The 14,032-nt window shown below is 57.3% G+C and overlaps 6 protein-coding genes across 6 annotated transcripts in view; 4 read left to right on the top strand and 2 right to left on the bottom strand.

Annotated features, from left to right (window-relative positions):
• VDAG_00025 (cytosolic non-specific dipeptidase) overlaps window positions 1-1,445 on the bottom strand; it is a gene marked incomplete at its 3' end in the record, with an annotated part of 1,641 nt that extends 196 nt beyond the window's left edge. Inside the window, exons 1-2 of the mRNA XM_009651402.1 lie at window positions 161-1,445; window positions 64-106 (exon numbers count right to left, since the gene is read on the bottom strand). Of these exons, the coding sequence (XP_009649697.1) occupies window positions 64-106; window positions 161-1,410 (1,293 nt within the window). The 5' untranslated portion in view covers window positions 1,411-1,445. The remainder of the gene's footprint in view (window positions 1-63; window positions 107-160) is intronic.
• Window positions 1,446-2,696: 1,251 nt separating this feature from the next.
• VDAG_00026 (MPE1 protein) lies at window positions 2,697-4,976 on the top strand (the record flags this gene model as incomplete). The annotated part of the gene is made up of 3 exons (XM_009651403.1): window positions 2,697-2,868; window positions 2,926-3,214; window positions 3,269-4,976. 3 exons carry the CDS (start codon window positions 2,697-2,699, stop codon window positions 4,710-4,712), a joined length of 1,905 nt encoding a protein of 634 aa, XP_009649698.1. The 3' UTR covers window positions 4,713-4,976.
• A 274-nt stretch (window positions 4,977-5,250) lies between these two features.
• Window positions 5,251-6,343, bottom strand: VDAG_00027 (arsenical pump-driving ATPase; the record flags this gene model as incomplete). Its single annotated transcript, XM_009651404.1, has 2 exons — window positions 5,251-5,889; window positions 5,966-6,343. The coding sequence occupies 2 exons, from the start codon at window positions 6,341-6,343 to the stop codon at window positions 5,251-5,253; spliced, it is 1,017 nt and encodes a 338-aa protein (XP_009649699.1).
• Window positions 6,344-6,707: 364 nt separating this feature from the next.
• VDAG_00028 (uncharacterized protein) lies at window positions 6,708-7,566 on the top strand (the record flags this gene model as incomplete). The annotated part of the gene is made up of 2 exons (XM_009651405.1): window positions 6,708-6,869; window positions 6,934-7,566. 2 exons carry the CDS (start codon window positions 6,708-6,710, stop codon window positions 7,564-7,566), a joined length of 795 nt encoding a protein of 264 aa, XP_009649700.1.
• A 1,532-nt stretch (window positions 7,567-9,098) lies between these two features.
• Window positions 9,099-9,861, top strand: VDAG_00029 (uncharacterized protein; the record flags this gene model as incomplete). The annotated part of the gene is made up of 2 exons (XM_009651406.1): window positions 9,099-9,289; window positions 9,351-9,861. The coding sequence occupies 2 exons, from the start codon at window positions 9,099-9,101 to the stop codon at window positions 9,859-9,861; spliced, it is 702 nt and encodes a 233-aa protein (XP_009649701.1).
• A 3,245-nt stretch (window positions 9,862-13,106) lies between these two features.
• VDAG_00030 (uncharacterized protein) lies at window positions 13,107-14,032 on the top strand. The gene is made up of 2 exons (XM_009651407.1): window positions 13,107-13,227; window positions 13,288-14,032. Exons 1-2 carry the CDS (start codon window positions 13,134-13,136, stop codon window positions 13,707-13,709), a joined length of 516 nt encoding a protein of 171 aa, XP_009649702.1. The 5' UTR covers window positions 13,107-13,133; the 3' UTR covers window positions 13,710-14,032.

The following is a 14,032-nucleotide window of genomic DNA, read 5'->3' on the forward strand; positions in this document are numbered from 1 at the left end:
GTCCAGCTTCTCGTTGATCGAGTGAGCGCCGTCCGTCGAGCTGCCCATGGGGAGCAGCAGGACGTTCTTGCCGGTGGCCTGCTCAAAGGTGAGCGTGACGGGGATGCTGTCACAACATGTCAGTCTCCGAAACAGAAGATCACGGGATGCATCGACATACCTGCCACCCTCGCGAGTGAAGTCGGGCTCGACGCCCCACACGCGCTCAACGGCCTTGGAAGCAGCGGAGAAGTTCCAGTGCTTGGGCGACGCGACCCACCACTTGCCTGAGTGCTGCTCATACACCTTCATGGTGTTCTTGCTCTTGAGCTTGGCAAACTGGTCGTTCACATACTTGTACACGGCCTCGTTGGTCTTCTCAATTTCCATGTTGGGCACGGTGCGGATCGAGAACTTGCCAATGACCTTGGCGGGGATGACCGTCTTGGCACCCGGCGCAGAGAACGCACCCTCAATGCCGTGGATGGAGAGAGAAGGGTAGCGCCAGCGGCCCATCAGAGTAGACTTCTTGTCCTCGAAAATGGTCGTCTTGCTGCCGAGGGACTCGTGGATGTTGTCCATCGTGAACGAGATGTTGTCGTAGAGAGACTCCTCCTCCTCGGTGACGGGCGCAACCTGCTCCGCAATGCCGGGGATCTGGATCTTGCCGTCCGTGTCGACGAGAGAGCCGAGGAGACGGGTCAGGTCCGTCATGGGCTCCTGAGCAGTGCCGCCAAAGACACCGCTGTGAAGGTCCGCACCGGGACCGGACACCTCGATGGAGTAGTAGTTGCAGCCGCGGAGACCGTAGGTCAGGCAGGGCTTCTCCGTGCCCAGCCAGTAGTTGTCCGAGATGCAGACAGCGTCAGCATCGGCAAAGTACTTCTTGGCCTCGGCCACGATGAGGTCATCCAGACCCTCAGAGCCGTACTCCTCCATGCCCTCGAAGCACATGAGCAGGTTGACGGGGAAGTCAATGCCGGCCTTCTGGTGTGCCTCGATGGCGTTGAGCCAGCCGAGGATCGGACCCTTGTCGTCGGTCGAGCCACGGCCAAACATCCTGCCCTTGTCGTCCACAGTGAGGTCAAAGGGCTCCGTCGCCCAGCCGTCGCTCTTGTCGGCAGGCTGGACGTCGTAGTGTCCGTAGACGAGGATGGTCCGCTTGTTCTTGTCGTTTCCGTAGCGGGCCAGGACGCAGGGAGGGAGGTGCAGACCGGGCTTGCCTGGCTGCTCGCCAAGATCGCGGAGTTCGACAGAAGCACCAAGAGACTTCAGCTCGTTGGCCATCCACTCACCCATCTTGACGACATCAGGGCGGCGCTCAGGCTCCGCCGAGATGGAGGGGATCGCAACGGCCTTGCGGAGACGTTCGATGAAGTGGTCAGCATCGGTGTCGACCTGCTTGAAGAAGCCGTCGAGTTGAGGAGCCATCTTGCGAGCCTGGTGCGTTTTTATGGAGGATGTCAGGTAGGAACGAGCTGCGGCGAAAGGTTGTTGGTGCTGTCTAGTTGGCCAGGAGAAGGGAATCGAGCTCGTAAATATTGTTCGAGGTCGATAGAGAGGGCGAGCATGAAGGAGGGGGACGTGGATGCGGGGCATTACGCCGTTTCTTGAAAGCTACCTGCTCATTGGGCAGGCGCAGTAGCTGTGAGATACGTAACGAGCACCTTCCTCAGCACACAATCGCGGTTCTTGCAGGAAAGGGCAAGCAAGAGATGGTAGTTGGCGGGGTAGTCGGGCGGCAACCAGCGGCACACCAACCCTGCTGGGCCAACGTGCAGCTTCTGCTCTGCCGTTTCTGCCGGCGAGCATCCGTATTAGTCATGAAAGCACAGCTCGGCCAGAACTCTGCAGACGCCGCCGCCACGTGACTCAGAGGTACTTCCTAGATAACCTACGCTGGCTGGAACATGCCCCCACCCGAGGTCCCCTTCCGGCCAACTGTGAGAAGGTGAAGGGTTAGGCCCGCCAGGTTCCTTCCCCTTCTCTCCTCATTTGCCATATCTCTGCCTGGTTTCTCCTCTCTTGCTCTTTCCATCTTCATCTCCCACCGACAACCACGACATCTACCTATCGCCGAATTTGACGAGCTTCGTCTGGCCACCGTCGTCGCGATCGTATTTGTCTTCAGCAAATTTCCTCGATCGCACTACGGAACGACATTCCCAGAGACCGCACGTCCGCACGACGACTGATCGATTGCGCTGTTGCTCTCTTCCGACCGGCTGACAGCATCCCACGCAGGCGCAAGGTTGTGGCTCGCGACGATTGTACTAACGAGAGGATTGCCGGGCGTACACAGGCTGTTCTGCTGATGGTTCTCGAGGAATAGTAGTGACTGGGAATGCGAGGAGGATCTCAAAAGGGCTACCTTCTGCCAACCTTAGTGTCAGCCAGCCTCTTGGGCATTGTACTCTTTTTCTCTTCTTCGTACAGCACCTGACCCTATCTTGCTCGTTCCTTTTTTTTCAAGACAATCAGAATTGATTCTCCCTCCTTTGAAAGGTGCAGCGCGAGAGATCAAAGCAAAGAACAAAAACAATAACTGGAGTCGCGTGCGATCGTCGAGCTCTACAGTACAATCAAAGCAGTCAACCTAGCTTCTGGACAGACAGTAGTCGCAAGATACGCTTTTCTCAGCATATTCTTTTCCTGCCCCGAAGACCTCCCCCTTCGACTGCAGTGCGAACACACGTACCCCTTATCCGACTATCGATATGGCTTCTTCCGTTTTTTTCAAGTTCAAGTCGCAGAAAGAGCCGACTCGTGTCGAGTTCGATGGCACTGGTATCTCTGTGTTTGAGTTGAAGCGCGACATCATTCTCAAGAGCGGCCTCGGCGACGGTACCGATTTTGATCTTGCCATATATACAGAGGATAACAGCGAAGGTAAGATCTTGTCTCTCGAACTTGCGACTTTGATGAGGTACTGACACGCTGCCGAAGAATACGACGATGATACGACCATCATCCCGCGATCGACCACCGTGGTTGCTCGCAGACTCCCGGCCACCAAGCCTGGCGCAGGCCGCGGCGCTCGTTACGTCTCCGGCAAGATGCCTGCGTCGGCCAAAAACTCTGCCCGCAAAGAGCAAGTGGTTAAATCAGCGACAGCCAAGGTGGCTTCCAATGCTTTCAGCCAGATGAACAGCGCCATGACGGAGGAGGAGAAGATGGCAGCCATGTTCGCCGCACAAAGCGAGCAGTGGTCGGCCCAACAGGAAGAGATGTCACAGTATGTTCATCACTCCGCAGCCCACAATCTATCCCGATCTAACCAACGCTGCAGCCAAACCCCTGTCTTTGTCAAAGGCGGTGCAAAGCGCCCTGCGAATGTGCCTGACCACGACCCCCCCAACGGGTACATTTGCTACCGGTGTGGAGAGAAAGGCCACTGGATCCAACTTTGCCCTACCAATGATGATCCTGAATTTGACAACCGTCCCCGTGTCAAGCGTACTACTGGCATCCCGCGATCGTTTCTGCGTACCGTCGACAAGTCGGTTGCCCTCGCGCAGAATGGTGATGATGACGCGAAGAGACCCTCGGGAATCATGGTCAACGCTGATGGAGACTTTGTCGTGGCTGAGCCCGACAAGGCCGGCTGGGAGCAGTTCCAGGCCAAGGCTAAGTCGTCGGCATCAGCCGCCAAGGCTATCGCCCTGGGTGACAAGGAGTTGCAGGAGAAGGGGTTGGCATGCTCGATCGACAACAAGATGTTTGTAGAGCCAATGAAGACGCCGTGCTGCCAGAAGACATATTGCAATGATTGCATTACCAATGCTCTCATCGAGTCGGACTTTGTCTGTCCGAATTGCAACACGGACAGTGTCCTGATTGACGATCTCAAGCCTGACGACGAAGCCGTCAAGAACATTGACGAATACATGAAAGAGAAGGCTGCACCCAAAAGCCCCGTTGTCGAGGCTGCACCTGTCGCTACAGCGTCGCCTAAGCAGCCAACTGAGGAGGAGACAAAGAAGGCGGAAGAAGCGAAACCAGACGAAGTCAGTGAGTCCAGGAAGGAGCCGGCACAGTCTCCCAAGGTCCCTGATTCACCTTCCAAAGCTACTCCTGCGGCCGATACACCCAAATCATCAACAGCAACCCCAGTCGTAGCCGGTGCTGAGAGTGGGTCGTCCACGGACGCGAACTCGAAGAAACGGCCTGCCGACGACCTCTTGGAGAACCCCAAGATTCCAAAGGGCCCCAAGGCTATGCAGAGACAACAAGAGCAGCAGCAGCAGCAGCAGCAAGCCATGAACAACATGTATGGTATGCCCATGAACCCAATGATGGGCTTTGGCGGGATGAACATGGGGGGTTTCAACCCCATGGGAATGCCCAATATGAATATGGGCAACATGAACATGGGAATGCCTATGATGAACGGCATGAACCCCATGATGAACATGCCTGGATTCAACGGCATGAACGGTGGCTTTGACATGGGCGGTATGTTCAATGGCAACTTCAACATGGGTGCGGGGATGAACGGTATATACGGCATGAGCGGCATGAACGGCATGGGGATGAATGGCATGAACGGTATGGGGATGAATGGTATGAACGGCATGCCGGCTGGTGCAATGAACAACTTCAACAATCAACAAAGGCACAACTTCACCCAGCCCAGCAACGACGAGGAAGCGTACTTCCGTCGACCTGTCAACCCCCACCGTCACCAGAACCGTCAGAAGCGCGTTCGCCCCAGCGACTACCGGGAGCTATAATCAGCCTGCCTGTGTGTTTGGCAGCACTTGATGGGCCATTCGGCAAGGACATTCGACTTGTAACATTATTTCCCACGCACCCACGTCGCATGGGAGGGTCTCCCAGCATTCTAACGAAGGGCACGGTCTTGCCCTCGTATCTCGGTTTGGACATGGTCTGTGTATTCTGGCGTTCAGGGAGGGCACGGAACTGGCATGTAGGCCATGGGTTTGCATTGGCTTGGGAGGTTATACTCAATGACTGCGGCACATACTTGCCATTAGCTGTCAGGGCACGACGTGAGATCAAGAGATCCGCCTCTGCGTGTCGAGGGCATGTACCCTCTTCAAGAGATGCAGCGAAGGATTCTAGCTTTACACATGATAGGCAGAATTCCGTTGAATGAATATTTCTTCAAAAACAAACTTTCTTTTCCTCTACTGGGTATCGTAGATTCGTGACTGTATTGTATGCGCTGCTACGTGCCTCATGCCCCGTCCACCATGCCACCAGACTCCTGTTGCCACGAATTATGTCATGCCGAGATTCGCTGCTGCCTTAATCCATCTCAGGCGGCTGGTACGGCGTGACCAGCATCTGGCTGAACTTCTCCAGCTTCTCCTTGCCGCGCACCTCCTCGACGAGCAGGGGGACACGGACGACGTTGAACTCGTCGTACAGCTCCTCAATCTGCTCGAGGTACTTCTTCTGCATCTTGCGCCGGGCGTTGCACTGGTCGCAGTCGGAGCCCTTCTTGGGGAACAGCAGCTGGTTGACGACGATGCAGTGGGTGTCGATGCCGTAGCTGGAGAGCTCCTGGATCATGCGCTCCGTCTCGTAGAGCGAGAGGAACTCGGCGATGCAGACGCAGACAAAGGTGGTGAGGTTCTCGTCCTTGAACTGGGCGTTGACCTCGGAGATGGTCTCGCGCAGCGTCTCAAGCTTGGCCATCATGTCGTTAAGGTTCTGGCCGTTGGGCAGCTGGCCGCCCTGGCCGAGGAAGCCGTTGAGGAGGGGTCCGTACTGGGTCGAGAGCTGGGAGACCTTGGCGAGGGCCTTCTCGAGGACGGAGGGGAACTGCAGGAAACGGAGGGTGTGGCCCGTCGGCGCCGTGTCGAAGATGATGGTCTCGTAGGACATGGACTTGACCTGTTTCAGAATTTCGGCGAAGGACATGGCTTCATCGATGCCGGGGATCTGCGGGGAGCTCTCGTGTCAGTGGATTTCGTCCTGCCTAGAAACGTCCTGCATAGAAGGACGCGAGGTCACTCACGGCAAATGCGAGGTCCTGCATCATGCTGCCGATTCCACCGCCCATAGCGTCCATTTCCTGCGCGTCTTGTCCGGCGAGAAGATCCTGCATGCTGCCGTTGGGATCGATCTCCATGGCGGAGAGGTTGTCGAAGCCATCGATGAGGCGCGCCTCCTTGCCGAACTTCTGGTTGAAGGCGTCGGACAGGTTGTGCGCGGGATCGGTAGAGATGAGGAGGACGGACTTGCGGGCTTTGGCCAGCTGGATGGCGAGGGAGCACGACGTGGTTGTCTTGCCGACACCGCCCTTGCCTCCGACGAAGACCCAACGCAGCGAGCGCTGGTCGAGAAGCGACTGGAGGCTGGGCTCCATGGCGTCGGCGTCGAGAATGGCGGCCATTTTGAGGTGGGTAGTGCGTTGATCAGAGGTTCTCGGAGGGTGTTTTGATGGTTGAGGTAGTCTGCTTGCAGGATAACGCCGTTTTTCGAGTCTCTGAAGACAAGTGCTGGATCCGAGAGAAGAAGGTATGTTCTAGAAGCAGGATCCGGCTTGCATCGCGATCATCGTCGAGGGGCCCTGGAAATGGCGGGGCATCACAACGCCGTCATCCACACCGTGTCGCGTGTGTCTAAGCGAGTATTCGGCACAGTCCATTTGGGACTCTAGCGAAAGGAGAAGAAGCTCGCTCGACCTTTTTGACAGCAAGAACGCTTCAAGACTGGTGAGCTTCTCTGATAACGCAGCGCCCTTCGCCAATCCAGCAATGTCGCGAGGTGCAAATGTCATTCGAGACTTGTCCAAAAAGTTAGCGTCCCGGACTATCCAGGTCACGGTGGTGCCGGCGCCTGTCAAGTTTCCCGAGCGACGCGCTGTGCTGCACGCGCTGCAAAAGTTCGCCAAGATCGAGGTCTTTCGGAAACTCGATGTACGTCGATCAACCACATTGCTCTCAGCTTTGCATTTGCCGGTGCTAACACACATGTCTGCAGGACCATGATGCCTCTTTCATTTCCGTCGCCAGCGACAACGAATCGGCCAGCGAACTCATCCGCCGTAGCCCCTTGGAGTACCAGCTCGCGACAGGCGACTCCAAAGGCTCGGTCCGCACTTTCCTGACGACGAACCCATCAACCGAACCGATCCTCAACAGCGCCGCCGACAGCCAAATCGATACGGAATCGAACATTCGCGTCGAAGGCCAGGCCACACAGAAGGACTTTAAGCTCCACATATTTCCGGCACCCGACTATATTCACTCGGCAGCCATCCGCGCCTCACCTCTGCACGGCCCCTGGGCCGACGCGCGACGCGAGACCATCATGTCGTCGCTGCTTAAGCGGTCGCTTCCCGCTGACGTGGCTGCGGACGGTCTGTCGGACTGGGAATCGGGCGGGCAGGACCCAGATCTGGACAAAAGCCGCCTCGTCGAGGATCTGCTGTTCGGCGGCAAGTCGGTCGATCCGCACAAGCGCGCGAGGGCCGAAAGATTGCTCCGTCAGAAACAGAAGCGCGACATGCCAGCCGTCACGGAGGGATTGTTGCATCTGGTTGAGCAGCAAGGTCAGGAGACGGGAGACGTCACCGGTGGGCAGAAGAGCACAACGACATCGGCAACGACCTGAGACGGCAGCGAGCAGAGATTCCCTAGTATCGGCCCGGGGGCGGCTGATCGGCCAGCATCAGAACAGCCGGCACGGCTGTTGTGAAATGACACAAAACAAGGTTGGAATGCCTTCAACGTGCGCCGTGGTCCACGACGTTGGGGCCCTTTGACTTGTCTCGAACAACCGTCTTGCTGTGGCGCTCGGCACGCTTCGGCAAATGTTGGTCACTAGCCTCGATGCCCCCGATGCTTCTGTAGGACGGCCGAGACGAGATCGAAGCTGTGAAGCCTGGACGACGCACCGAGCCACACGGCACACGTTCAATGGTTGGATGGAACATGCAGACTTTCCATCGCGTGGTCCAGAACCAAGGCAGAACACCCCTAGAGACGCGCAATCAGGCGCCGCGAGGTCGGCAAATTGCGCCTCACCCGAGTGAGTCAGGCTCAGGGCTCAGCGTAAAGTTTCGCTAGGCTGTTGGTGTACCAGAGGTCTGGGGCCCCTTGGAACTACATGGTACGACTGTGCTGCGCAGTGCAGCGCTGGGGCTTGTGCTACAAACTAGACTTTGTTGCTGCTTTCGTGGCAGGAGGCAGCCCATTCGACCATACCAGGTAGTTTGGGGATTTGCAGTGGAAAATGCAGAACAGAAACCAGGTGCGATCATCACATGGTGGGCGAAGTCAAGATCATCGCGCAATGGCATTCACCGCTCTCCCTGCTTTCACGCTCGTTTTCATTGGTGCAGCATGTTTTTTTTTTGGGCGTAGAGAAGCAGGCCAGGTGCTAGCTTGCCATTTGAACCGGATTGATTGCTGTGAAGGAAAACACACAAGCTTATTGTCAGGAAACCGGGCTACCTCATCCCCAAGTAGGCAAGCCAATGAATATCGGGAGCTACCTTGGCGCTATTCCAGGGTCCAGCCTAAACGGGTATCTCGACGTCATCAGGCGGCCCACCCCCCTGTTGCTCCTCGACGCCAAAGTTTAACCAACGGACGAACGAACAAACGGGGAACGGGCAGCTCCCCAAACAAATCCAGATCGAGCCCACCTTCCACGGTTCTGAGGGTCTCTCTGTCCGGGGTGAAGGGCGGCGCATCGTCAGAGTTGTGGCTTGCCCACAGGCGGTCGACACCACCCTGTGACGTACACGCGGAATTGATAGCCGTGCCACATTGGTTCCTTCGACGCTCCTGCGAGTGCCGATCACCAGGCTCAGCATGTTCCTTGTTTGTTCCCCCGGTCAACCCTCAAGATGTTGGCTGCGTCTGACGACCCTGACGTGGTGATCCCTGGATGCGACGGCAGCATGCACGACCCTGATACGCGTTCCTGGATCAAGAGGCTTGACTGTCGTGAGTCTTTATATGGCTGTGCCTCGCTCCGTTCGGACAGCCTTGAGAACTGTTCGTTACACAGTATCAACCAGGTTACCGGCGACGAGTGGTCTTAACTACCATTTACACCCTCTATCAACGTCAACTCCATCCAGACAACTTCGAACACTCTCCATTATCCAACATTGACACTTGATCACCTCAGTCAAAATGGGTGTCCTCGCGCTGGTGAACCACTTCGGCACCTTTTTGCTGTTCTTGGCAATGGTGCTCCTCATCGTGTCGTCCATCACGGCACCCACCGTCAACTCCCTCTCACTCTTCTCCGTCAACCTCGGCAGTGACTCGGGTGACATATCGTTCGGTACATTTGGATACTGCGTCCACGACGTTCGCGGCCGGTAAGTCTTATAAGCCCAGCACACACAGCAGCGTGAACTACAAACTGACGAGTTTCATCAGCGGCTGCTCCCGCACCAGCATCGGCTACTCGCCGACCTCGATCCTGAGGGAGGTTGACGGCACCGACTTTTCCGACTGGACCGAGAGCACCTCCAAGGCCCTGACCAACGTCATGATCCTGCACCCCATCGGCGCGGGCATCGCCTTTGTCGGCTTCGCCCTGTCCCTGGGCTCGAGCTTCTTCGGCTCCTTCCTGTCGTCCCTCGTCGCCGGCATCACCTTTGTCGTGACCGTCGCCGCCCTCGCCTGCGACTTTGTCTGGATGGACCTCGTGCGCCGCCGCATCAACCGCCGCGACAACGGCGGCAACCCCGACAGCCACGCCTACTACGACGCCGCCCTCTGGTGCGTCCTCGCGTCGGCCATCTGCTCCCTCCTCGCCACCATCATCCTCTTCTTCACCTGCTGCACCGGCCGCGTCAACCGCAAGCGCGCCGAGCGCCGCAAGGCCGACTACCACTCGCCCCCTGCCGTCGCCCACACCCGCCATCACTGGTGGCAGCGCCGCTGAGCGTGAGGCCGCACGGCAACACGCTGCTGCCGCCACGTGTGGCCAAGAGACATGAAAAAGGCCTAGGCCTGCAAAGAACTTTACGCAATGATTATGATACCAGCCCGTAGAGCGATGATTTTTTTTTCTTACCTTTCCTGTGGCGAACTAGTAATGAGTCCTCATGACCTGTTAATACAAGCAACCTAATACCATACCATGCGGTCATACGAATAAGATGCACGTGAAGGTTCATGTGATGTGTGGCGTCTATCACATGCGTTGACAGCTTAAGTAGAGGTAAAGATTACCGCCTCATCGGTGTGAGGGGATTGGAAAGTGACGCATTTCTAAAATTGGATCAGCATCGCCTTATAAATTTGAACTCAGCCCGGGCTCGAAAGTCTCTTAAATGGCAAGTAGGTTGGCTGTGCATTCGGTGACGTTAGCTTCCTCACCTAGGCAGCTCCACCACCCCAACATTGGTCTGTCACAGATTCAGATGACGACGACTCTGGAAGAAGCTCATGTTTGAAGAGCTCGTCCGAATTGAGAGATCCAAGCCTACAATCGGTTTCGGAAGCACGGAAGAAGGCACGGCGATAGGAGGGTACTTGGACTCGGGCTTCGGCTTCCCGAACTGACGCGGCCCGTAGGAAGAGGTGGAGCTGACGGGGATCGGCTTCGTCGTTCCTGTCTCGGGATGCCGAGAGAGCAGAGCGAGCAGAGCGAGCAGAGCGACGACGACTAGCTGGCAGCGTCACTGGCACTGACCACTGACCACTGGCCAGAGTGTCAGTCTGCGACCTAACTTGCTAACGTAAGGTAAGGACAAGTGCGGGGCAGGGCTGGGCTGGCGGCCTGGTGGCGTGGCATGTCCAGCGCAGGTCCAGGCAAGCCGGGGCAGCAAGGCAAGCAGGGCAGGTGGAGGGTTCGCCGCAGGCCGCGTAAGAGCTCGCCTCAGGCGACTGCGGCTGCAGCCTCGGCTTGCATCAGCGCTGGCCAATCGGGGACTTGGGGGTGCGAAGGGTGGGCAAATGCCCTGGACGACGTCGCTCCGTGCGTTTTCTGAGACTGAGAGAGAGAGAGAAAGTGAGAGAGAGAGAGTGTGTGTGTGTGTGTGAGAGAGAGAGAGAGAGGTGCTGGCAGGTGACGTGAGATGATTGAGGTGGGATGAGATGTCAATGGGCGTGACCTTGAGATCATGCTCAGTCGGTGTAGGGCGCGGCCAGTGGTGATGCCTCGGGCGAGACATGACTTGCACCTGCTTGCGGGCTGCGCATCCGGTGTCTGGGGGGCCTGCTGGGTCGGACAGCGCGAAATGAGTGGGCGAATGCTGTGCAATGCGCTGCTCGTGATCGCCGTGCGGGGACGCAGCCGGGCACGCCGTCGACGGGCAGCACTTTTCCACGGGCTTCCTTGGCCAGTCTGTTGTGCCCTGCCAGCCTGCCCGCCCAGGGGAGACGGACACGCAATTGACTGCTGCCACATTCGGGTGCTTGGATGGGCGATCCGTGGCGCCTCGATAATGCAGCATAGCACTGTAAGGTAGGTAAATTCAGCGAGCGGCGGCGGCGGGACAGGTGGGGAGCAGGAGAAGGTGACAGCCGCCTGGTGCTTGGAAGGGTGGGATGGCTTCGGTGCCTTGGGTGCCTCAGCAGTGACGGGGAAGCCTCATAGGGCGAGCCAGCGACCATGAGTGACTCGCTGCTTCCCACATATTGCTTTGCTCTGCTCTGCTTGCCTACTGCATCTGCATGTGCCTTCACGCATCTGTGTCCCCAACGGATAAATGGTCAGCAGGATCCGGGAGGTAAGAGCAACCTCCGGGCACTTATTAACTCCCTCACCGCTAAATCCCGCCACCCAAACTACATCTCAACCTACATCCCACTAGCCAGACAACGTCGCGAACATCTTCATCTCCCGCCACCTACAACACAATTACCTACCTACCTAAACAACTGCGCGCTTGTTCAGTGGGGGAGCCACCTTTTCTTCAGCCCACCTGGCCTCGCCAACACGAGTCATCAGCCAGCGAGCGCCCCCAGTTACGCTGCCTGACGCTAACCCCGGCATCCCGGCACCGCTCTTGCCCGTTTATTACCACCTTGGGACAGGTAAGCCCGCCTTTGCCTCTCTGACCTCTTCCCCATCTCCTGGCTTGCTCGCCTGCGGCTCTCAACCCTCATCATCTCGTGCTTCCACTGGGAGGCGCAGGGAAACGGACCGTGGCTTTGACTGGCAGTGCCAGTGCCTGTGCCAGTGCTCAGTTCCGTCGCTACTTCCGAACACCTTCTCAGCACATGCCTGCCCTCGAAAGTCACTGGGCCCGCCCCCTGTCCTGTTCATCTTGCTCCCAACAAGTCCGACTCGGGCCCCTGCTCTTGGCAAGACTTCTGCCCCCTCACTGGGACCCAAGGAAGAAAGCCCAGAGAGCCTAGAGAGCCTAAGAAAGATGGCCCTAGCCTGGCTTGCCTGGGTGCCCTTGGGTGCTGGCCAGAGGTCGAGTGTGGTGAGCTCTGAAGTCGATCGACTCGCGCTACGCTCCGATCGTCCGTGCTCTTGGCCTCTCGTCATGTCGGCTTTCGTCTGTCATCTCGAGAAGCACCCAGGGATATGGCTTGCATAGCGGTATCCCCGCGAAAGGAGGCTCAACCCAACCGGTCCCCTTCTGAACCCTTTCCAACCCATTCATTACCCTGCCATCCCCAAGACGGTTGACGCGAAAGTTTCTCCCCTCGCTCGTCTCATCATTGCTATACACCGTTCCGTCCCAGCCCCATCTCCAAGCTTTCTTCGCTCCGTCTGGCCCGTCATCTCATCTCATCTCGAGAATCACTTTTTTACCGCCCCATGCCCCAAACGAGAAGGCCTCGTCATTGCCCAAGACGCTAAGGAGGATAATCGGCAGGCGACAAGCAAACAAGAGCCTACACATTGTCCCCCATCCATCCAGCTTTCTTCTTACTCTTTCTGCCGTCGGCCAACCGTTTCTTCGACTGAAACCACCCCTCTTTTGTCTCGCGCCTCTCTGACCGACCACTGCATCTCATTGATCCTCCGTTCACCTAGACAAGGGATACATCCGCCTGGCCCAACACTGCGCGTCTCGCCCGCCTGACCGGACTGCATGTCTCGCCCATCCTGACTTCGACCGGCTCTACCCTGACGTTATTCTTTTTTTTTTCTTTTACATAAATCCCCCCTCATATCCACTTGCATCGGCAACGTACACCTGTCAATACTCCACACCACTTGAGGCTCACAATCTGCCTATTCAGCCAGCCATCATGGCCTCCCCAGACATGCACGAAACCACAGCGCCAGCCTCTGTAGAATCCAGGCGACAACACGACACTGGCTTCCCCGAACCTTTTAATGGCGGTATGTGATGCATCTCGAGCGTCATTGCCTTCTCTTTCTCGTTGCTAATCATGGTCCCAGTTTCCAACACAACCTTGCCACATCCCGAGGCTGATCTCTCACCCAACGCCTTCATCTCCCAAGACGACCTCACCGCAGGCAAAATCGGCAAGCGACGCTCTATTCGACACAGGCACAAGCGAACCATCAGCCACGGCCGCATCACGCCCCAGATGGAGGCCAAGTACCACATCGATCCGTTGCTCGAAGAGGACGAAGATGCGCCCGACTCGATGATGGACGGCACGGACGGTCTTCGATCACGGTCGAGCTCTAGCATCCACCCGGTGGCGCCCGTCATGAGCATTTCCACCGGCCGCCCAAGCACAAGCCGCGACGGTGACAGCGTCTTCTCGCACGGCGCCGGCGACTCGTCTCCAACCATGTCCGAGGGTTCGCACAGACCCAGCTTCATGCGGAGGAAGCTGCGATTCCTCAAGTAGGACTGGGACAGCGGTACCGAAGCGACACACCGCAGGCACACGGTGGACTCTGGCCAGCGGCCGAGTCGGCGAGCGTCGCTATCACGACGATGACACGGCCTTTTTACTTAACGAACAAGAACTTGGGGTTTCAGCATGGTGTTCACGGGAGGCGTTGATTTGGGACTATTGGTTGCACTTGGGTTGAAATGGTCAACAAAAGACATGATCGCAACACGCGCGGACAATGGACATGGCGAAGCATAGCATACACGGCAGCTGGCTCCATCCCTTTCCTCCTTCGCACTAGCAACACGGCTACAGACAGGACACCGCTACAGCAG

Source organism: Verticillium dahliae, genomic scaffold (genome assembly GCF_000150675.1).
Source record: "Verticillium dahliae VdLs.17 supercont1.1 genomic scaffold, whole genome shotgun sequence".
Lineage (NCBI taxonomy): Eukaryota > Fungi > Ascomycota > Sordariomycetes > Glomerellales > Plectosphaerellaceae > Verticillium > Verticillium dahliae.